The following is a 17,402-nucleotide window of genomic DNA, read 5'->3' as shown; positions in this document are numbered from 1 at the left end:
ATATAGTTTGCTTTTGTTCCTCCAAGACTGTTTTACTCTTATAAGAACATAAGAAATTGCCATGCTGGTCCAGACCAAGGGTCCATCAAGCCCAGAGGCCAAACCAGGCCACAAGAACCTGGCAAGTACCCAAACACTAAAAAGATCCCATGCTACTGATGCCAGTAATAGCAGAGGCCATTCCCTAAGGCAACCTGATTAATAGCAGTTAATGGACATCTCCTCCAAGAACTTATCCAAACCTTTTTTAAACCCAGCTACATTAATTGCACTAACCACAACCTCTGGCAACAAATTCCAGAGCTTAATTGTGCATTGAGTGAAAAAGAATTTTCTTCTATTAGTCTTAAATGTGCTACTTGCTAACTTCATGGAGCACCCCCTAGTCCTTGGCTAGTACTCTCAGTACTGACTATCTGCTTGATTTATCATGTGTTACAAATGATATATTATTTGCTCTGTTTGTTTGTTTTTTTTCTGGTCAGCTTGTGCTTTTTTGTTCAGTCCACATGATTTCTAGTAGAAATTTCTTTTCATTCTTGTTTAATTTAAATTCTTCCATTTATCTGGACAGCTAAATTAAGCCTGTATTAGGTAACTTTCGGCAACGATTCTTATGGTTTGTTAAATTGTGACTGATGTCTTTTTCCTCAAGAAGTTAAATCTTTATGCTTTTATTATAAATTTAGCTAGCAGCATGTCCATCAAAAATTTCAAGCTTTGACAGTTCAAATATTTCATGGTGGCCTCTATATTCGGTTGATTCCCTCTCACCCTTCCCTCTCCCTGCTGCTCCTTTCTGACCTCCTCCCCTCTCTCACTTCCCCCCAGAAGGAGGAAGAAGGATGGGGAAAGAGCTTCATGTGGGGCCTGTCTCCGCCTGCCATCCAGGCCAGAGGTGCAGCCGTGCAAAACAGTAACCATGGCAACCATATGCACTTATTTCCTGGGATTTGCTTTGACCAATAGGAAGCCTTCAGCTATGTTACAGATAGATAGACACTTGATTTTATTATATAGCATAAAAAGAAAATTGGAAATAAAGGGAGGGGGAAGAAACGAATATCTTTGGCTAGTAAAGGAAAACATTGCCTACTGTTCCTGAAAGAATGGTCTACTTCTCACTTCTGCACCACCAGGATCAGGCTATGTAATCCTAGAGGGTTAGTAGTATCCTTATACTGTACTGGAATATACAGTTTTTGAGTTAAAAAAAAAAAAGGTACAATAGTGTTAATGCCCTACAGCCCAATGATCAGACTCAGTGTACCATCTATATTAGTCATGCTCCCTGAAGATGCCTGCTCTAATCCTCTTTTTTTTTTTTACCATGTGTTTACTTTAGACCTGAACATTACTATTTGACCTAGGACACTAGATAATGAGCCCCACAAGATTACATGAAAACATCTGATCCATTCATTCCTGAGCCTAAAATATATCATGAAGAGTCAAATCATAAAGAAAAATGTTCCTGGCATTAATGGCCTTTTCTAGATGCACTTCAAACCCATTAAGCATGAACAAACTCCATATTATGTACACGTATTTATTTATTTATTTGGCACTTTTATATACCGATATTCATGTAACAAGTTACAAATCACCTCGGTTTATATTATAACAAAAACCATTGCAAAAGATTTTAAGCATAATTGTAAACAAATCCCTACAGAAATATACCTGTTGCATGCATGGTCTGAATAAGAGACATACCTACAGCAACCGCATCTTAAAAAAGATATAATTGTGATAGAGAAGGTACAGAGAAGGGCAACCAAAATGATAAAGGGAATGGAACAGCTCCCCTATGAGGAAAGACTAAAGAGGTTAGGACTTTTCAGCTTGGAGAAGAGACGGCGAGGGGGGATATGATAGAGATGTTTAAAATCATGAGAGGTCTAGAACGGGTAGATGTGAATCGGTTATTTACTCTCTCAGATAACAGAAGGACCAGGGGGCACTCCATGAAGTTAGCATGTGACACATTTAAAACTAATCTGAGAAAGTTCTTTTTCACTCAGTGCACAATTAAACTCTGGAATTTGTTGCCAGAGGACGTGGTTAGTGCAGTTAGTATAGCTGTGTTTAAAAAAGGATTGGATAAGTTCTTGGAGGAGAAATCCATTACCTGCTATTAATTAAGTTGACATAGAAAATAGCCACTGCTATTACTAGCAATGGTAACATGGAATAGACTTAGTTTTTGGGTACTTGCCAGGTTCTTATGGCCTGGATTGGCCACTGTTGAAAACAGAATGCTGGGCTTGATGGACCCTTGGTCTGACCCAGTATGGCATGTTCTTATGTTCTTAACCAGAGATTTTGCATTTTCCAAGAGCAAGGACTAAACTTAATTCCAAAATTCCACAGTTTGCTGCCACAGATTAGTGGTTTTGCTTTAAAGGGGTAGTGGCAAGATAAAGTTTGAACGTTCAGTAAGTGATGAGCTGGCAAAAAAAAAAAAAAAAATCAGAGTCCAATATTTGCACTATTACATTGGTGCTTACACACCCTTGCAATACTGCAGGTATTTATATTTGACTCCTAAAGGCAGTAAATTACTCACCATGACCTATTACCTACTCTCAGGCATTTGCACTTTTTATTGTTCCTTACCGTTTAAAGTTTCAAAGAGAATCCTGTGACTAATGATCAGTTTCTTGGTAGGACATCCAGAGGGACAACATGGTATAATGTAGTCTTGGCTTTTCAGAGGAAACATGAATCCTTTGTCCTTGTTTGTATAAATTGGATCCTCCATTGAAAACAGAGTACCCAAACTGTGGCTCTTACTCTCCATTGCATAAACCATGAAATTCTGTTGTCCGAAATCTATTGCGGCTTATAAAACAAAGCACAAACAATTTTGCTTGATGCATCTTAATTCTTACAGAAGCACCAAAAACTCTTCATAAATATCCAGACTTTTGTTGGATGAATTGAATTTGTATTATTTATCATGTTGCTAAGATTCCCTAGGCTAATACGTGGAAATGTACAGTGTTTATGACACAGGGACTGGGATATTGCTCACCAGTAATAGATTTATAGTGACTATTGCTCTCGGAGTTACAAAGAGGGAAGGGTCATTGTTGTTGATAGGTCAATTGTTGGTAGTGACCACAATACAACTTTATTTGCAGAATGAAATGTAATGTGACTAATCCAAGGTCTACATCATTGCTAGATTTATAGTCTGCTTCATATAGTGATGCTTGCATGTTGCAATTAGTCATCTTTTTGTAAATAACTAATAAAGTATGAGAGCAGTCTGGAAAAGTGTGTTTGTATTGTTAGAGTTCAAGTAGCCTCCTCTGAATCATGCTCTTCATAAAGGACTGTATTTTACTTTTCTGATCTAATGTTATGAGGGCCCTGCTGCTGTGGGCTTTTATGTGAATATAGCGTTCATTTATTTTCCTCATCTTCCTCTCTTTGTGCCGAGATAGCATTCCACTGAACTCCCCCTTTGCTTAGCATCTCTGGCCTTCTCCAGTTCTGACACTATAACTTACTGAGAAATGAAATTTCAGTAGCAGACCCTAACATCCTGAGTTTTTTGAATCAACACGAGAACTGCTGTGCTCACCAGGTGTTCTTGAGATAACACTAAATGCTACAGCATAGGATTAGAATGTGGGCTTGTGATATGTGGCATTCCACTATTATGCAGAGCAAAGAGCTTTCATTCTGAGGGCGGAATCTGCCAGCATAAGGAAGGCCACTTGCTATGTCCCTGTGGGTCATTAAATAGCATTAGTATGCTATTTAATGACCATATATTTAATGACATATATTTAATATATGTCTATTTATATATATGATATATATATAATATATATGACATATATTTAATATATGCTATTTAATGACATATATTTAATATATGTATTTTAGTTTCATTAAATCTATGGTAACCCTCCGCTACCCTCCCCCCCCCCCCCCCACCTTCCAACCCCCCTTCCAACCCCCTTCCAATCCCTCATTCCTACCCCCTCCCTCAGAATACCTTGTTACCCCAAAAAGCCAACTCTTATCAGTTCTTACCAGTTTTGACACGTTACTCCCCATGCTTAAGCTGTATCCAAGTTTTTCTCTCCCCCTGTTCTATGTAAGACAACTTTGTCACTGTTTTTATGGTTGCAATGTAAACCGGAGTGATAATTAACTCTGTTATTTGAACTTCGGTATAGAAAAGTTATAAATAAATACATAAATAAATAAATAAATAAATAAATAAATATGTGCTGTACTGGAAAGTGTTTCCTTGTCTCTGCTAAGAGGGTTTGTGATGATAGAAAGAGAAAAGTAGGGAATCTCTCTGTAATAGTCTTTGCCAGGACAGACATGGTGAAAGGTGGCAAAGCTTTTGTTTTATATGGAAGCTACTGATACCACCATTTAAGGTAAATCATCTTTCCAAGGCACAAAGAAAGCAGAAATTATGTTAAGTTTGTTTGATTTGGTCAGTGACAATTTTCTTTAAAAAAAACCCAAAATAAAAACAATGGCACCAGGTCAGGGCTAGCACTGGCCTCCACCTTTCACTTTTTCCCACTGGGGTAAAGGAAACAAGTTCTGAAAGGTTCCAGGTGAAGAACAAAAAGTTGTAGGTCAGCAACAAAACGTTCTAGGTCAGCAACAAAATGTTCCAGGTCAACGACCTGGCAGAAAATCACCACTGTGTTCAGGAATATACTATTTTCCTAAGAGATCTAAAATGTCTTCTTAGAGATATCCATCAAAAGTCTGATCAGGCATGAATATTTCTCTAATTACTTTTAAAAAGCAAATGTTGAAGAAATTGGCATCAGAAATGCAGAGTATATGTCATAGCTTGAAATGAACTTTCTTCCTTTAGGAAAAAACTGAACGTCTATGCCACTGGCAAGGGCCTTTATAGACTGTAAACATTAGAGGTAATGAGTATAGGACTCTGTATTAAATAAAAGTAGTATGGACTCTAGTGAACTTCTAAGAAAAAAATTGCATCTTCATATTTTGATACAGAAAACATAATTCTGTTTTAAAATTGTATTATAGAATAATATACCAATGATAAATGTAAATCTATTTTCTAGGTTCTTTTAGTCCACAAACTCCAAGGACTGGTATTCAGGGGGCAATTTTCAAAGCCATTTTCATGCATACAACAGTGTTTTTACATGAGGAAATGGGGCTTTGAAAATTGCCTTGCCTTACCTGCAAGAAAAATGACATACATGGTACCACTATATGCTTAACCTTGCATAAAGATAGGAGAGGCATTGCTAGCAGTGGGATTAGGGAGAAGTTAGCATTTACTTGAGTGCTTTTCATGTTTCAAAAGTGTGCATGTGTATTTTCCCCAAAACCTATTCATACAAAATATAGGTGCAGGTCTGTGTGCGGACTTCTTCCAAGTCATTTTTCAAAAAGAAATTGTTCCCTTTGAAAAATGGCCAAAATTCTGTGGGGAAAAGGTACCTGAAGACCATACTCTTCTGTGCTCAGTTTGGAAGTTGCCCGCACAGTGCATTAACATTTCACCTTTAGTCTCAAAGCTGATTGAACTCAATCCCAGTGCTGCGCCCATCGGTCGCAGACGGCTGCGACCTTTGCTGCTCACCTCATTTTTCCCTGTAGCTCTGATTCTAGCTAAGATGGCCACCATTGCCTCTGCACGCTGAGCTCCCTGGCGTCCCCGGGACGGCGTGGGTGATCCTAGTCACCACCTTGAATCTGGTGTAACTTAGGGCATGTGCGCGCGCGCCTGCCTCCATCTTATCCATGTCATGGCGGGAACCTCGGGGGCATCCCCTCCGCATGACGTCACTGCCTACATGTACTTAAGCCTACCGGACCTTCCTACCAATGAGTTAGCAAGGATTCTATCTTGCTCATTTCCTTTCTCAGAGATGCTTCCCTTGCTGTTCCTGCATTCCAGACTGAGTGACTCAGGTACCCGCTCCTCGGGGGCCTTGCTGCACTCAGGGCTATCCGCTCCTCGGAGAGCCTTCTCTGCAAGTCTCACCTTCACCAGCTTAGTGAGTACCTCTCGCTACTTCTACAGATGACCCTTCCATGTTCCTGCTCTGGGTCTTCATTGCTGCTACAACGATACCGCAACTGTACTCTACGTAGTGAGTACTAGACCTGATCTTCTACTCTGCTTCTCTCTTGCTGTGCGGATCCTCAGGTTACCCTACTCTGTGGACCACTACCGGATCCACGCTGTCTTGTGCCTGCTGCCAACATCTACCTCCGGTCTACCCCACGCTGCGGACCATTACCGGAGCCACTACGCACAAGAACTACTAAGAGGAAATATTTCCCGGGTTACCTTGCTCTGCGGACCACTACCAGAGAATCCATCTCAGGTCTTCCTAATCAAGGACTGAGTTTACAAATCTGCTCCTTTGCTGTATAATAAATATATCTCTGACTACTGTGTCCATCACTGCTGAGACCCCGCCTGTTGTGGAGACTCCCCACAGGGCTCCTCCCTGTGGGTGGAGTCAGCTCTCTCCACAACCCAAGGGCCCATAAACCAAGTTCAAGTATAACACCCAGGTGTACTCAGCACATGATCAATTCAAAAAAGCCATTTTTATTGTCAGGAAATGTCAAAGGACTACATTTTCTTTTAAATTCATAACATTTTGATACTCAGTATACCAATATCAATTAAAGTTATATTCTTCTGATAAATTTAGATCCATACTTGAAAGGGAAGCATCTGCATGACTGTCATTTCATTTATTTAAATTTAATATTCCGTGTAATTAAGCGTATTACCCAAGTGGCAGTACAATAAAAACAATCATAATTTTCAGTAAAGTAAATTTAACATAAAACAACAATGCAGACAATACCAAAATTCATCATAAATTAAAACAAATTTTAAAAATCTAAAATTAAAAACCAAACACGGCCTTTCCAATTCAACTGTCAAATTGCAATGACATCTTATATCTTCATAATAGTTAACTCCAAGCTAATGTAAATACATCAGACAGTTCTATAATGTTAATAAGTTTATATCTTTGCCCAGAAACAAGGCCATAGGCTAGAAGAGTAAGGACAGTGTAGTGGCTCAGGGCATATCTGTGAGGGGAGTATAGACTGAGCTGTCAAAGATAGCATGCGAGGGCAAAACTGTTATTTGCCACTGTTGTTTCTCGCTTACAGAAAGGAAGGAAAGGAGCTTCCCGCTGTTTCAGCATGGGGCACTTAATCCTCTGTAGTGCTGCAGGGAAAAATATACATTAAGGAGATAATTTTGTAATAGCCTGCAGTTTGCAGTTACATGCGTAAGTTTCACCAAATTTCAATGCGAACTTACATGCATAAGTTTTGCTTTTAAATTATCCCTGCAAAACTACCTGCACACAATTACACCTGCTATTTGGTGCAGGTAGGTTTGCTGTGAACATTTATATGCATAATTTTTATAATTAAAAAAATATTGCGTGCAAATAAAAAATCGCTCCCAGACACCTTCCCCCTCCATCCAGAACGCCTCTCCCAAATCTGAGAAAGTGCTCACGTGTAGGTCTTATGCACACACTTTCCCTCCAAATTTTGGGCAAGCAATTTTATCATATTACATGAGTAAAATACTTCTTTACTTGCCAAAATGCCTTTTACAAGGAGCCTCCCTATGAATCCCAGCAAGTACCTATACAAACTCCATAATGGAAGATCTTTAGCATCATCTGAATACATGATATGGGGGCTTGTTTTTACTTGGAGGATTGTCTGATTAAACTATAATTCTTTTCTGTAGCAAATGCTAATGAAAATTATAATAATTTAAAGATGCCTGAAATGTGAAAATAAATACACTGCAGAGATTCTCAGTATACATTTGCACTGAAATGAATGCTATCAAGCAGAATGGCAATTTAACCTGGGCATGAAAAGTGATGAAGTTTAACCTAGGAGAGAGAATCAAGTACTTCAACATCTTCAGGTATGAGCTTGGATTTAACCTGACACGCCTTCAGCTCAATCCAGTATCAGCAAACCCCTAGAATGTTTACTTTGATAGAAGTTTAAAATTTGGCCTTCCCTGTCAAAAAATACCCTCCACATTTTATTTTGAAAATTCTGAATGTTTACAGTCCATAGGTCTCTGAGGTACAAGGTCAAATTTTGGCCCTTCCTTCCATTATGTTTTAGGCTGGATTCAGAGTTCAGTTGAATCAGTGGCAAACCAAATTCTAACATGATCATGCAGAGGTTTAGGAGTCTGTGTCTGCTGTGATTATTATACCAGTCTAGGACTCAAACAATGTTCCTGTTGGTTCATCCATGCCTCACTTATAGGTGAATTATGAAAGGCCTACACATGCCAAAGCCAGGAGATAGGCACAGAAGTTGGGCCGTGCTGCTCCAAACGGTTGTTAAATGGTGCCCGCATATGTACACACAATTATTTTTTTTAAAAGGGGGCTTGGGTATGATCTGGGTAGGGCATGGCTTTCCTGGATTTATTAATGAAACCAGCACGTAAATACGCGCACAAGCACGCACTGGGATCCCCTACCATATAACTTTACTTCTGCTATGGATGGCATGTAAGTAATAAAATAAAAAAGTCTTAGCTAATCAGTGGGGTTTTAAAGGTTGGTGCTAACAAGGTAAAAGAGAGGCTATTTAACTAGGGGGGTTATCTTGATGCTCGAGTCTACTAAAATCCCACACTTACACGGTAGAGGCTGTACTTGTGACACATGTGCTTGTCTCTGTAAAATTGTGCACACATGTACGTGCGTACAGCCAATTTTATACCATACGTGCATATACATGCATATGTTATAAAATGGCCGCATCCTTTGGCACGAGCCAGCATAGGTGCGTACATGTGTGCCTGCACGCCGGTATCAAAGTTACCATCCCTAAGTACATATGTGAGAAGCATAGCACTATGGCAACCATTCCAGAAATTTTTCTAAATAGATTTTCTTGAAATAGTTGAGGGCAACAGCAAGCATGTAATGCATCCAACTTTCCTTGGAAACATGGCACTGGAAATTAGGACCATATTTTTAACAGAAGGAAATGTTAGGTGCTCTTATAGATGGACAAACATTGCTTCCTGTGTGTGACTATTTGAGTCAATGCCATGATATATTGCAAACTACCATGATGTCAAGAGCAGAATACAGGCTCCAGTATTGCATTTGTGGTGTTCTGTGCTTTTATTTCCTGCAGAAATGTTCAAATTGTTTTCTAAAAGGGTCTAGCATGATTCACAGTGTGATGAATCACAACCCAAATCTTCAGCTTCTTCTCCCTGACTTCATTTCTGTGCACTAAGGCAAGATCCAACCTAAGAATCCTTTTGTGTTTCTTTTACAGTCACAAGACCAAATCTTCAGGCTGGCCACCTCCTTCAGGACCCTGGAGCTTGACTCCGGGCCCGCCTTATGGATGGGAGATGGCAGCAAACAGAGAGGGGAGAGACTATTTCATCAGGTAAAGTGAAAAGATTTACACTGATTACAAATATGAGGCTGCCAGCTCGTACATGTTAGTTTTTCTGGTGTGCAATGTGTGTGTTTTGACTTGAAGGTTTCGTAGCATTCACGCCACAGTATAGTCGGTTCTAGGAAAGAAGATGATGTGCCTGAACCATTTCTCTCACCTTTCAATTACAAAGTTTCACTCCATCTCTGGTGTCAGATACAGAAATGCAAATGTTCTGCTGAGCTGACTATAGAGCCTACTGCAAAAAAAAAAAAAAAAAAAGGCCGCTCTACGTGGTCGGAATTGGAAGCAATTCACAGAGGAGTGGGAAGGTGAGAGGCTGCTCAAAGTCTTCCATGCTGTAGCTATGAGAAGTGCTAACGTCTTGCTGTTTTAGCTACAGATGACAGCGAGGCAAACATAATTCAGCATCCTAGCCAGACTGCAGGTTTCCGGAATGAGAAATGTTGCATACCTCATTCCAATGTTAAGATGCTGAGAAAACATGTATAACCCCTTAACCTGTAACCCTGCCGCCCTTTACTTACAGTATGAATCATCATAATTATTGTATGCTTGTTCCCATACATTACAACTATGGCTTATTGCAATGGTATGATCTTCAGTGGTGAAAGGTTGCCATACTTCTGATGTTGCAAAATTTTAGCTTAGAAATCAGTTACAGTGTAGCAACATAAATAGTTCAGACAGGAACTTTTTAACATTTACCAGTTACTAATCTTAACGGCAATTAAATGTCACAGAGCCGATCATGTTGTTAGCTGTATAGCGGTATCCAGGTATGATCCAGGAGGCCAGGTGTTCTGGCAACAGTCTTGGTAGTTTTGGTAGCTGTTTAGAATATTACAGAGCTTGCTGGCAAAACGAGGAGGGGTTTACTGGGAGTTGGATGGAGTACTGGAATTTGTATGCTCATCTACCCAAGATGGTAGAGAATCAAAGAGGAAGTCAACAAAGATCGGACTTGGATAAGGAGAGACATTCTACAAGCGCTCAAGCTTCAATGCCTGGCACTGTGATATAATCCTTAACAGTGTGGGAAGGAATAACTGAGCAGATTAGATAGGCCAATTGATCACCTTCTGCCATTATCTCATGTGCTATGTAACCTTGAGTGCTCCTGTTCAGTTTGGAAATCACATTTACAGTTGCGTTTATGCTCCATGAACCACCAGGACAGGTTGAAACCTATAAGGTGTACTGGTTATCAGGAGTCAATATGGAGGAGATATTTGCATATAATAGTCTTAATTTAAGAATTGGATCAATGTAATTATTTGGTTGTGTGCAAAAACTGGCAGGTGCAAATCTAATTTCTGTCCAGTTTTATGAACCTTTGAGAAATCTGGGAGCCTGATATCTTTTGCCTGATGAGATCCTCTTTAGAAAGGAAAAGTTGCACTGGTGGAAAAGTCCAAAGCAGATATTAGAATATCTGAAGTGGATCACAGCCAGTCTGCCAGAGATTTCCTCTTATCAGTGAATCAGCATTGGATTTTTCACAAATCTGCTTCAGAATTTCCATAGTTCCTCTGGGAAAGAAATAAATCTAGCAGACGTGAAAAATCACATCTTCCCATCAAACTCCAAATTGTACATACATCTCGACTGGAAAATCTGACTTATTTGTTGCTGTCTTGGACAAAAAATAATGATTCCTATCCAGCCCTTTCTCAGCACTACTTACAGGACTCTGATGAAGTTCCTTTTCCACTTCTTGTGAAAGAGAAATCTGTGGTTGACAGAGCCTAGGCATTTCTGTTTCCATATTCTCAAGATCACTAGTAGGGGGGTCAATATATGTAACACGAATGTTAATGTGCATTAAATGCCTTCTTTATTTATTGCAAGTGCTTAACCTGCATAAACAGCACTGTTAATGTATATGAGCTAGCTTGCACTAGTGAATGCAAAATCTATGCTTATGATAATCAAACGTATGCAAAATACCTCATTACCTATTAGTGTATTGAAAAATAACATGCGTTAAAATCTGTAAAATGTAATGCAAATGCATTGACACTAATAAAAATGTAACTACATTTCAGGAGTTGTAGTTAATTATTATGTTACTATCTGAATTAACATATGATTCATATGCATCCAATTAACATCAGCTGTTATACGCATGTTAAACACTGTTTCATCAGCCAATGTTATCAGAATTCAATTCATCAACCCTATAGAGGTCTGGTATACTTATCGATGCACTATCAAGGAAACAATTGATGCTTTTTATTCAGTGATCTTATGTAATTCTTAATCTAATTCTTAGGTTATTGTGTGCTTGAAATCAAAGCTACCCTGAGATGCTTGGCTCTGGCTATAAAGGACTCTCTTTAAAAAAAAAAAAAAAATTAAACATAAGATTTATCAGACTGTAAAATGAAAACTAAAATTCTTGGAACACGTCTCAAGTAACCTGTTTAGCAGGTGCTTTGCTGGAGATAGATTGTTTCGCTCAATGCATGATTCACTTCCAATTATACTTTGAAATATTTGCCAATAAAGTCAAATCTAAATAAAGGTTACAAGAAAATGGACTTGCAATAAGTACAAGAAAAAACTTCAAGTGGGTGGATTGTGGTTGGTGCAATCTTCAGCTGAGTAGATGCCGTTTACCGCATGCTAGCACTTTGGCACAGTTTAGTAAACAGGCCCCATAGTCATTCAGGAAAGTAAACAGCATTTACCATATGCTAAAAAGTGTTCATGCAGCAGTAAAACAGCATAACATGCACAAATTGCAGTGTCCACACATTATTTCCTGTACTGTAAATCTGCTGCGAGTATACCAATGAGCTGCTTTTCATGCACATGCATGCAAATCAGCTTATTACTGTATGAATCAAATAATATTTATTTATTTATTTATTTAAAATTTTTATATACCGACATTCATCCAGGATATCACATCGGTTCACAGTGTAACGCAAATATACGCCATGCATGGCGCTTTACATGGAACAGTGGATTTGTAGGAGGCCCGTGCAGTATTAGTGGGGTTCTTCCGCCATTGTTGTTCTTTATGTTGAAGGTTTTGTTTAAGTGTTCTTAATTCTGATGAGAACCAGGGTTTTTTGTTGGTATGGGCAGGATCGATACTTTTTGATGTCAAGGGGCATATTTTATCAGCAGCTGCTTGGGTGATGGTTAGCCATGAGTTCATGGCTGTGTCCGCATTTGTGAGGTCCAGGTTAGTTAGTTCCTTGGTGAGGTGTTGAGAGCTTGCATTGTTTGATTGAAGTTAATGACACCTAGAAAAGTGTAGTTTACTTTCCTCTGGGCTGATGCTTCCGGGGGCTTAAATTAAAGGGGCCTCCCAGGCCCATGTGAAAAAAATCCTGGTGGGTCCAGTGGGGCCCAATCCCTTCCCGCACCTTCCAGCAAATAGAGATTTAAATGAAGGCCCTCATCCCTGACCCCCTCAAATAAGGAAGCCCTGTCCCTTGGTAAAAAAAAAAAAAAGCTGTTTCTATAAGTGCACGCAGAAATGTTCACTTTGCACAAAAGGTGAGCGTTTCTAACATTGTGCAGATAAACTATCTGCAGCACATTTGTAGAGTTTTGGGAAAATGATTTTGTATTGTACGATAGAAATCGCAGTCTTAAATCTGGTGAAAATACAAAATTCACTTTATTTGCAAACTATTTTATCCACTTTCAGAGCAGCAGCAGCAGCAAAGTTATATTTCCTTGACAAGCTTTTTAAAATGATATAGCCCTTTTTTTAAGTGCTAACAAGTAAGTGTAAATAGAAAGATAACTGTAAATGAAAAGGGAAATGAATAAGAACAAAGCAGTTCTATCACATGAACAAATAAACCTAATACGAAAACAATTTGATATTGCATCTGTAGCTTCCATCCTGATCTGGGCTTGAGCACAAGGGTTTACCAGGAGGCTTATGGTCTAGAGCAGGCCCCGTGATTGCCCACGGTTCATGCACTGGAGATGGGGGAGGGGGGGGGGGGAACAGATTGAACTCTTCCTGGACCTTTGGGGTTTTCCTCAGTGGGTTTCTTCTGCTCATCAGCCCAGTCAAAGTCCAAAAAGCACAACATGGACACCACATCTGTTGTTTAAAATAAGAGTTCTTTACTGGCACTGAAAGCGGGTAAAAACAAAGTAAAAAATAATGATACACCGAGTGCTTGTGTATCAGACAGCAAAACCAGAGTCCAAAAGCATGAAAACATTTGTCTCTTTCAGCAGCAAAGGTTGCCCATGCTGACAGGTAGATTCTCTCCTAACCCTCCCCAGGTACCTATCTATGGATGCAGCTCTCCTTCTCTCTTGAACTTCACTCCTTTTTGCAATCCTCTCTAGCAGTCAGCAGTCCTTTTTGCAATCCTCTCTAGCAGTCAGCCAGCCTCGCCAGTTAATCAACTTGACACAAACCTTCCCTATCCCTATCATCCCGCACTCATCCCTCTACAGAGTTAATGCACTCTTTCCCAAAATACAACGCTCTAAGAGATCCCTGATCCCCATCATGATCTCCTCTCTAACCCAATTCCTAGGCCTATCCTTAATCACACTAACCCTCCTCAACTCCCAATCCCTATCAAAAAAATCTCAATTGCTTAACGACTACCTACGGGACACCCAACCGGACCTGTGTGCTATAACTGAAACATGGTTAAAAAACACGGACACACCACTAATCAACCAATTACCGACACAACTTTACGACTTTTTCTCCATCCCCAGAACAAAAAAAAGAGGGGGAGGATTATTGCTAGCTGCCAAAAAAGAACTTAGAATAACCCAGCATGCAATTAAAACCTCAACTAAACTTGAAATTGGGCTATTCAAATCCAATCAACTCCAAATCTGCCTCATATACGCCCCGCCTGGGCTCCTAGACTCCGACCCATCAACCCTCATAGAACTTATAGCCAAACACATCAACACAAACTCACCAGTGATCCTGCTAGGAGACTTCAACATTCATGTGGACTCCCCAACTCCCTCAGCCAACTGCAAAGCCCTCCTCTCATCCTTCATGGCCATGGGCTTTAAACAAATTATTAACAAACCCACGCACAAAGCAGGACACACACTTGATTTAATATTTACGAATGATCCGATCTCGACCACTGCTCCTCCTACTTGCACCCCCATCCCTTGGTCAGACCACTCAATTATAGAAACGGAAATATCCATAAAGAAAAAACCCACCAACAACATCACCAAATCCACGATCCAATTTAGAAAAACATGCTCCATGGAAACTCTCAGCAACACCTCACCAAGGAACTAACTAACCTGGACCTCACAAATGCGGACACAGCCATGAACTCATGGCTAACCATCACCCAAGCAGCTGCTGATAAAATATGCCCCTTGACATCAAAAAGTATCGATCCTGCCCATACCAACAAAAAACCCTGGTTCTCATCAGAATTAAGAACACTTAAACAAAACCTTCAACATAAAGAACAACAATGGCGGAAGAACCCCACTAATACTGCACGGGCCTCCTACAAATCCACTATGAGCTACTATAGGACCACTATTCTTCGTACAAAAAGAGACTTCTACGCCAAAAAAATACACGGCTTCATATACGACCCAAAAACACTCTTCTCATATGTTGCCACACTCACCACCCTTATTCCTCCTATCATCCTGGAAGAAGAAGCACAAAACAAATCCACCGAGCTGGCAGTCTTCTTCGACAACAAAATAAAAAATCTACTTACCCCGCTAACATCCTACAACCCCATTCCTAACCCCATTCACAACTCCCAGCCTCCACCACACCAAAACCACGCCCCATCGACACACAAACGGTCCCTAGAATCTTTCGATACCACATCATCCCTGGAAATAGAATCTATCATCAAGAAAATGAAGCCCTCATCGCACCCAATAGACCAAATCCCGACCAAACTCCTTCTTACAATTCCTAGCATCATCGCCAAACCTTTAGCCGACATAATAAACTGTTCACTCACAAACGGAACAGTCCCAGACGCTTTGAAAACAGCCTCGCTGAAACCTTTACTAAAAAAACCCAACCTGGACCCATCTAATCCCTCAAATTTTTGCCCTATCGCTAACCTACCTTTCATAGCCAAGCTAATGGAAAAACTGGTCAACACTAGACTCACAGACTACCTCGAATCTCACGACATCCTATATCCATCGCAATTCGGTTTCAGGAAACGCAGAAATACAGAAACTCTCCTACTCTCATTAACTGACAACATCCTGTTGGGTCTCGACAAAGGTCAATCATACCTTCTAGCTCTCCTAAACATCTCGGCAGCGTTCGAAGTGAACCACACAATCCTCATCAACCGTCTGATAGAAATAGGTATCTCAGGTGCTGCACTCCTCTGGTTAAAATCCTTTCTAAGCGACAGATACTACAAAGTAAAAATAACCAACAAAGAGTCTCACCCTGTAGCTGCCAAACAAGGAGTTCCCCAGGGTTCCTCGCTCTCGCCGACCCTATTCAACATATATCTTCTCCCCCTATGCCAACTCCTCGATAACCTCAACCTCACATACTTCATCTATGTGGATGACATGCAGATCCTAATCCCCATCAAGGAACCTGTCTCCGACACTCTAAACTACTGGAATAGCTGCCTCCAAGCCATCAACCTCCTTCTCACAAGTCTCTGCCTCGTTCTCAATACCTCCAAGACCGAACTGCTAGTCATCTCCCCTAATGATAACATGCTAGCCATCAATACTAACACACACCTAGTAAATCAAGTGAGAGACCTAGGAGCCTTCCTAGACTCCAGAATGAACTTTAAAAAATTCATCAACAACACCACCAAAGAAGGCTTTTACAAACTACAGGTATTAAAACAGTTAAGACCTCTCCTTCACTTTCACGACTACCGTTCAGTCCTTCAAGCCATACTATTTTCAAAGATTGACTATTGTAATGCGCTGTTACTTGGTCTCCCGGCCTCTTCTACCAAACCTCTTCAAATGCTGCAAAACGCTGCAGCCAGGATCCTCACAAACTCCCGCCGCATGGACCACATCACCCCAATTCTAAAAATACTTCACTGGCTACCCATTCGCTACAGAATTCTCTTCAAGACACTCACTATTATCCACAAAACCTTATTTCAAGAATCCTCGCTCCAACTTACCATACCCCTCAAACCACACTCCTCTGCAAGACCCACCAGATCTGCATATAGAGATTCCCTCCAAGTTCCCCCTAAAAAATCCGTTCTTCACAACTCTATTGAAAAACAAGCACTATCAATTGCTGGTCCGCATCACTGGAACTCCCTCCTGCCAGATCTCCGCCAGGAACATTGCCATATCACGTTCAGAAAAAAATTAAAAACTTGGCTGTTCGCCCAAGCATACCCCTGAAAAGCCTCAGGGTCACCCACACTGTCTCATACCCCACGGTTGCGTCCATCTCCGCAACTCAAAGGAACTGTTTCTCGACTAATCTTTTAACTTGCTTAATTCATATACACTATGTAAATTTGTACATAATAATTACATTGTAAGCACCCTCTCCTGCTTTTGCCCTTCTCTCCAGTTAGAATTTGTTTAACCTTTCTTTTCTCTAACAGCCTAGTTCCACTTTCCCTGTTATAATGTAACTTTTGCTTTCTCTGTTAACTGGTTCCCCCTAGTTTATTGTAAACCGGCACGATAAGACCTGTCTTGAGCATCGGTATATTAAAAGAATTTAAATAAATAAATAAATATGAGATTCTGGCTGATTCCTTTTCGGTCAGGGACTCTGTAGGACCACCTGCTAGCAGGCAGTTTCTCTCTGAACTCCCCAAAGGACAATCCTCTCACGTCACTCTGTTCTCTGAAGCAATCCCTTTTCTTTGGACCTTCAGACACATAGCACTTCTGTGGAACACTTTTGGGGATCCCTCATCCACACAGAAAGGTACCCACTCTGCTTCAGCCCTTGGGTG

The 17,402-nt window shown here is 40.3% G+C and overlaps 1 protein-coding gene across 5 annotated transcripts in view; it reads left to right on the top strand.

Annotated features, from left to right (window-relative positions):
- The window catches only part of FRMPD4 (FERM and PDZ domain containing 4), a 1,001,692-nt gene that overhangs the window by 617,749 nt on the left and 366,541 nt on the right, over window positions 1-17,402 (top strand). For 4 of the 5 annotated variants that reach the window (XM_029604343.1, XM_029604344.1, XM_029604342.1 and 1 more), the window contains one exon: window positions 9,349-9,465. In XM_029604343.1, coding sequence (XP_029460203.1) covers window positions 9,349-9,465 — 117 coding nt within the window. Of the gene's footprint in view, window positions 1-9,346; window positions 9,466-17,402 lie in introns of those variants that run through there. The other variant, XM_029604345.1, reaches the window with a different exon arrangement.

Source organism: Rhinatrema bivittatum, chromosome 5 (genome assembly GCF_901001135.1).
Source record: "Rhinatrema bivittatum chromosome 5, aRhiBiv1.1, whole genome shotgun sequence".
Taxonomy (NCBI): Eukaryota; Metazoa; Chordata; class Amphibia; order Gymnophiona; family Rhinatrematidae; genus Rhinatrema; species Rhinatrema bivittatum.
The sequence above is the reverse complement of the archived record's forward strand: the minus strand, read 5'-3'. Positions and strand labels throughout refer to the sequence as shown.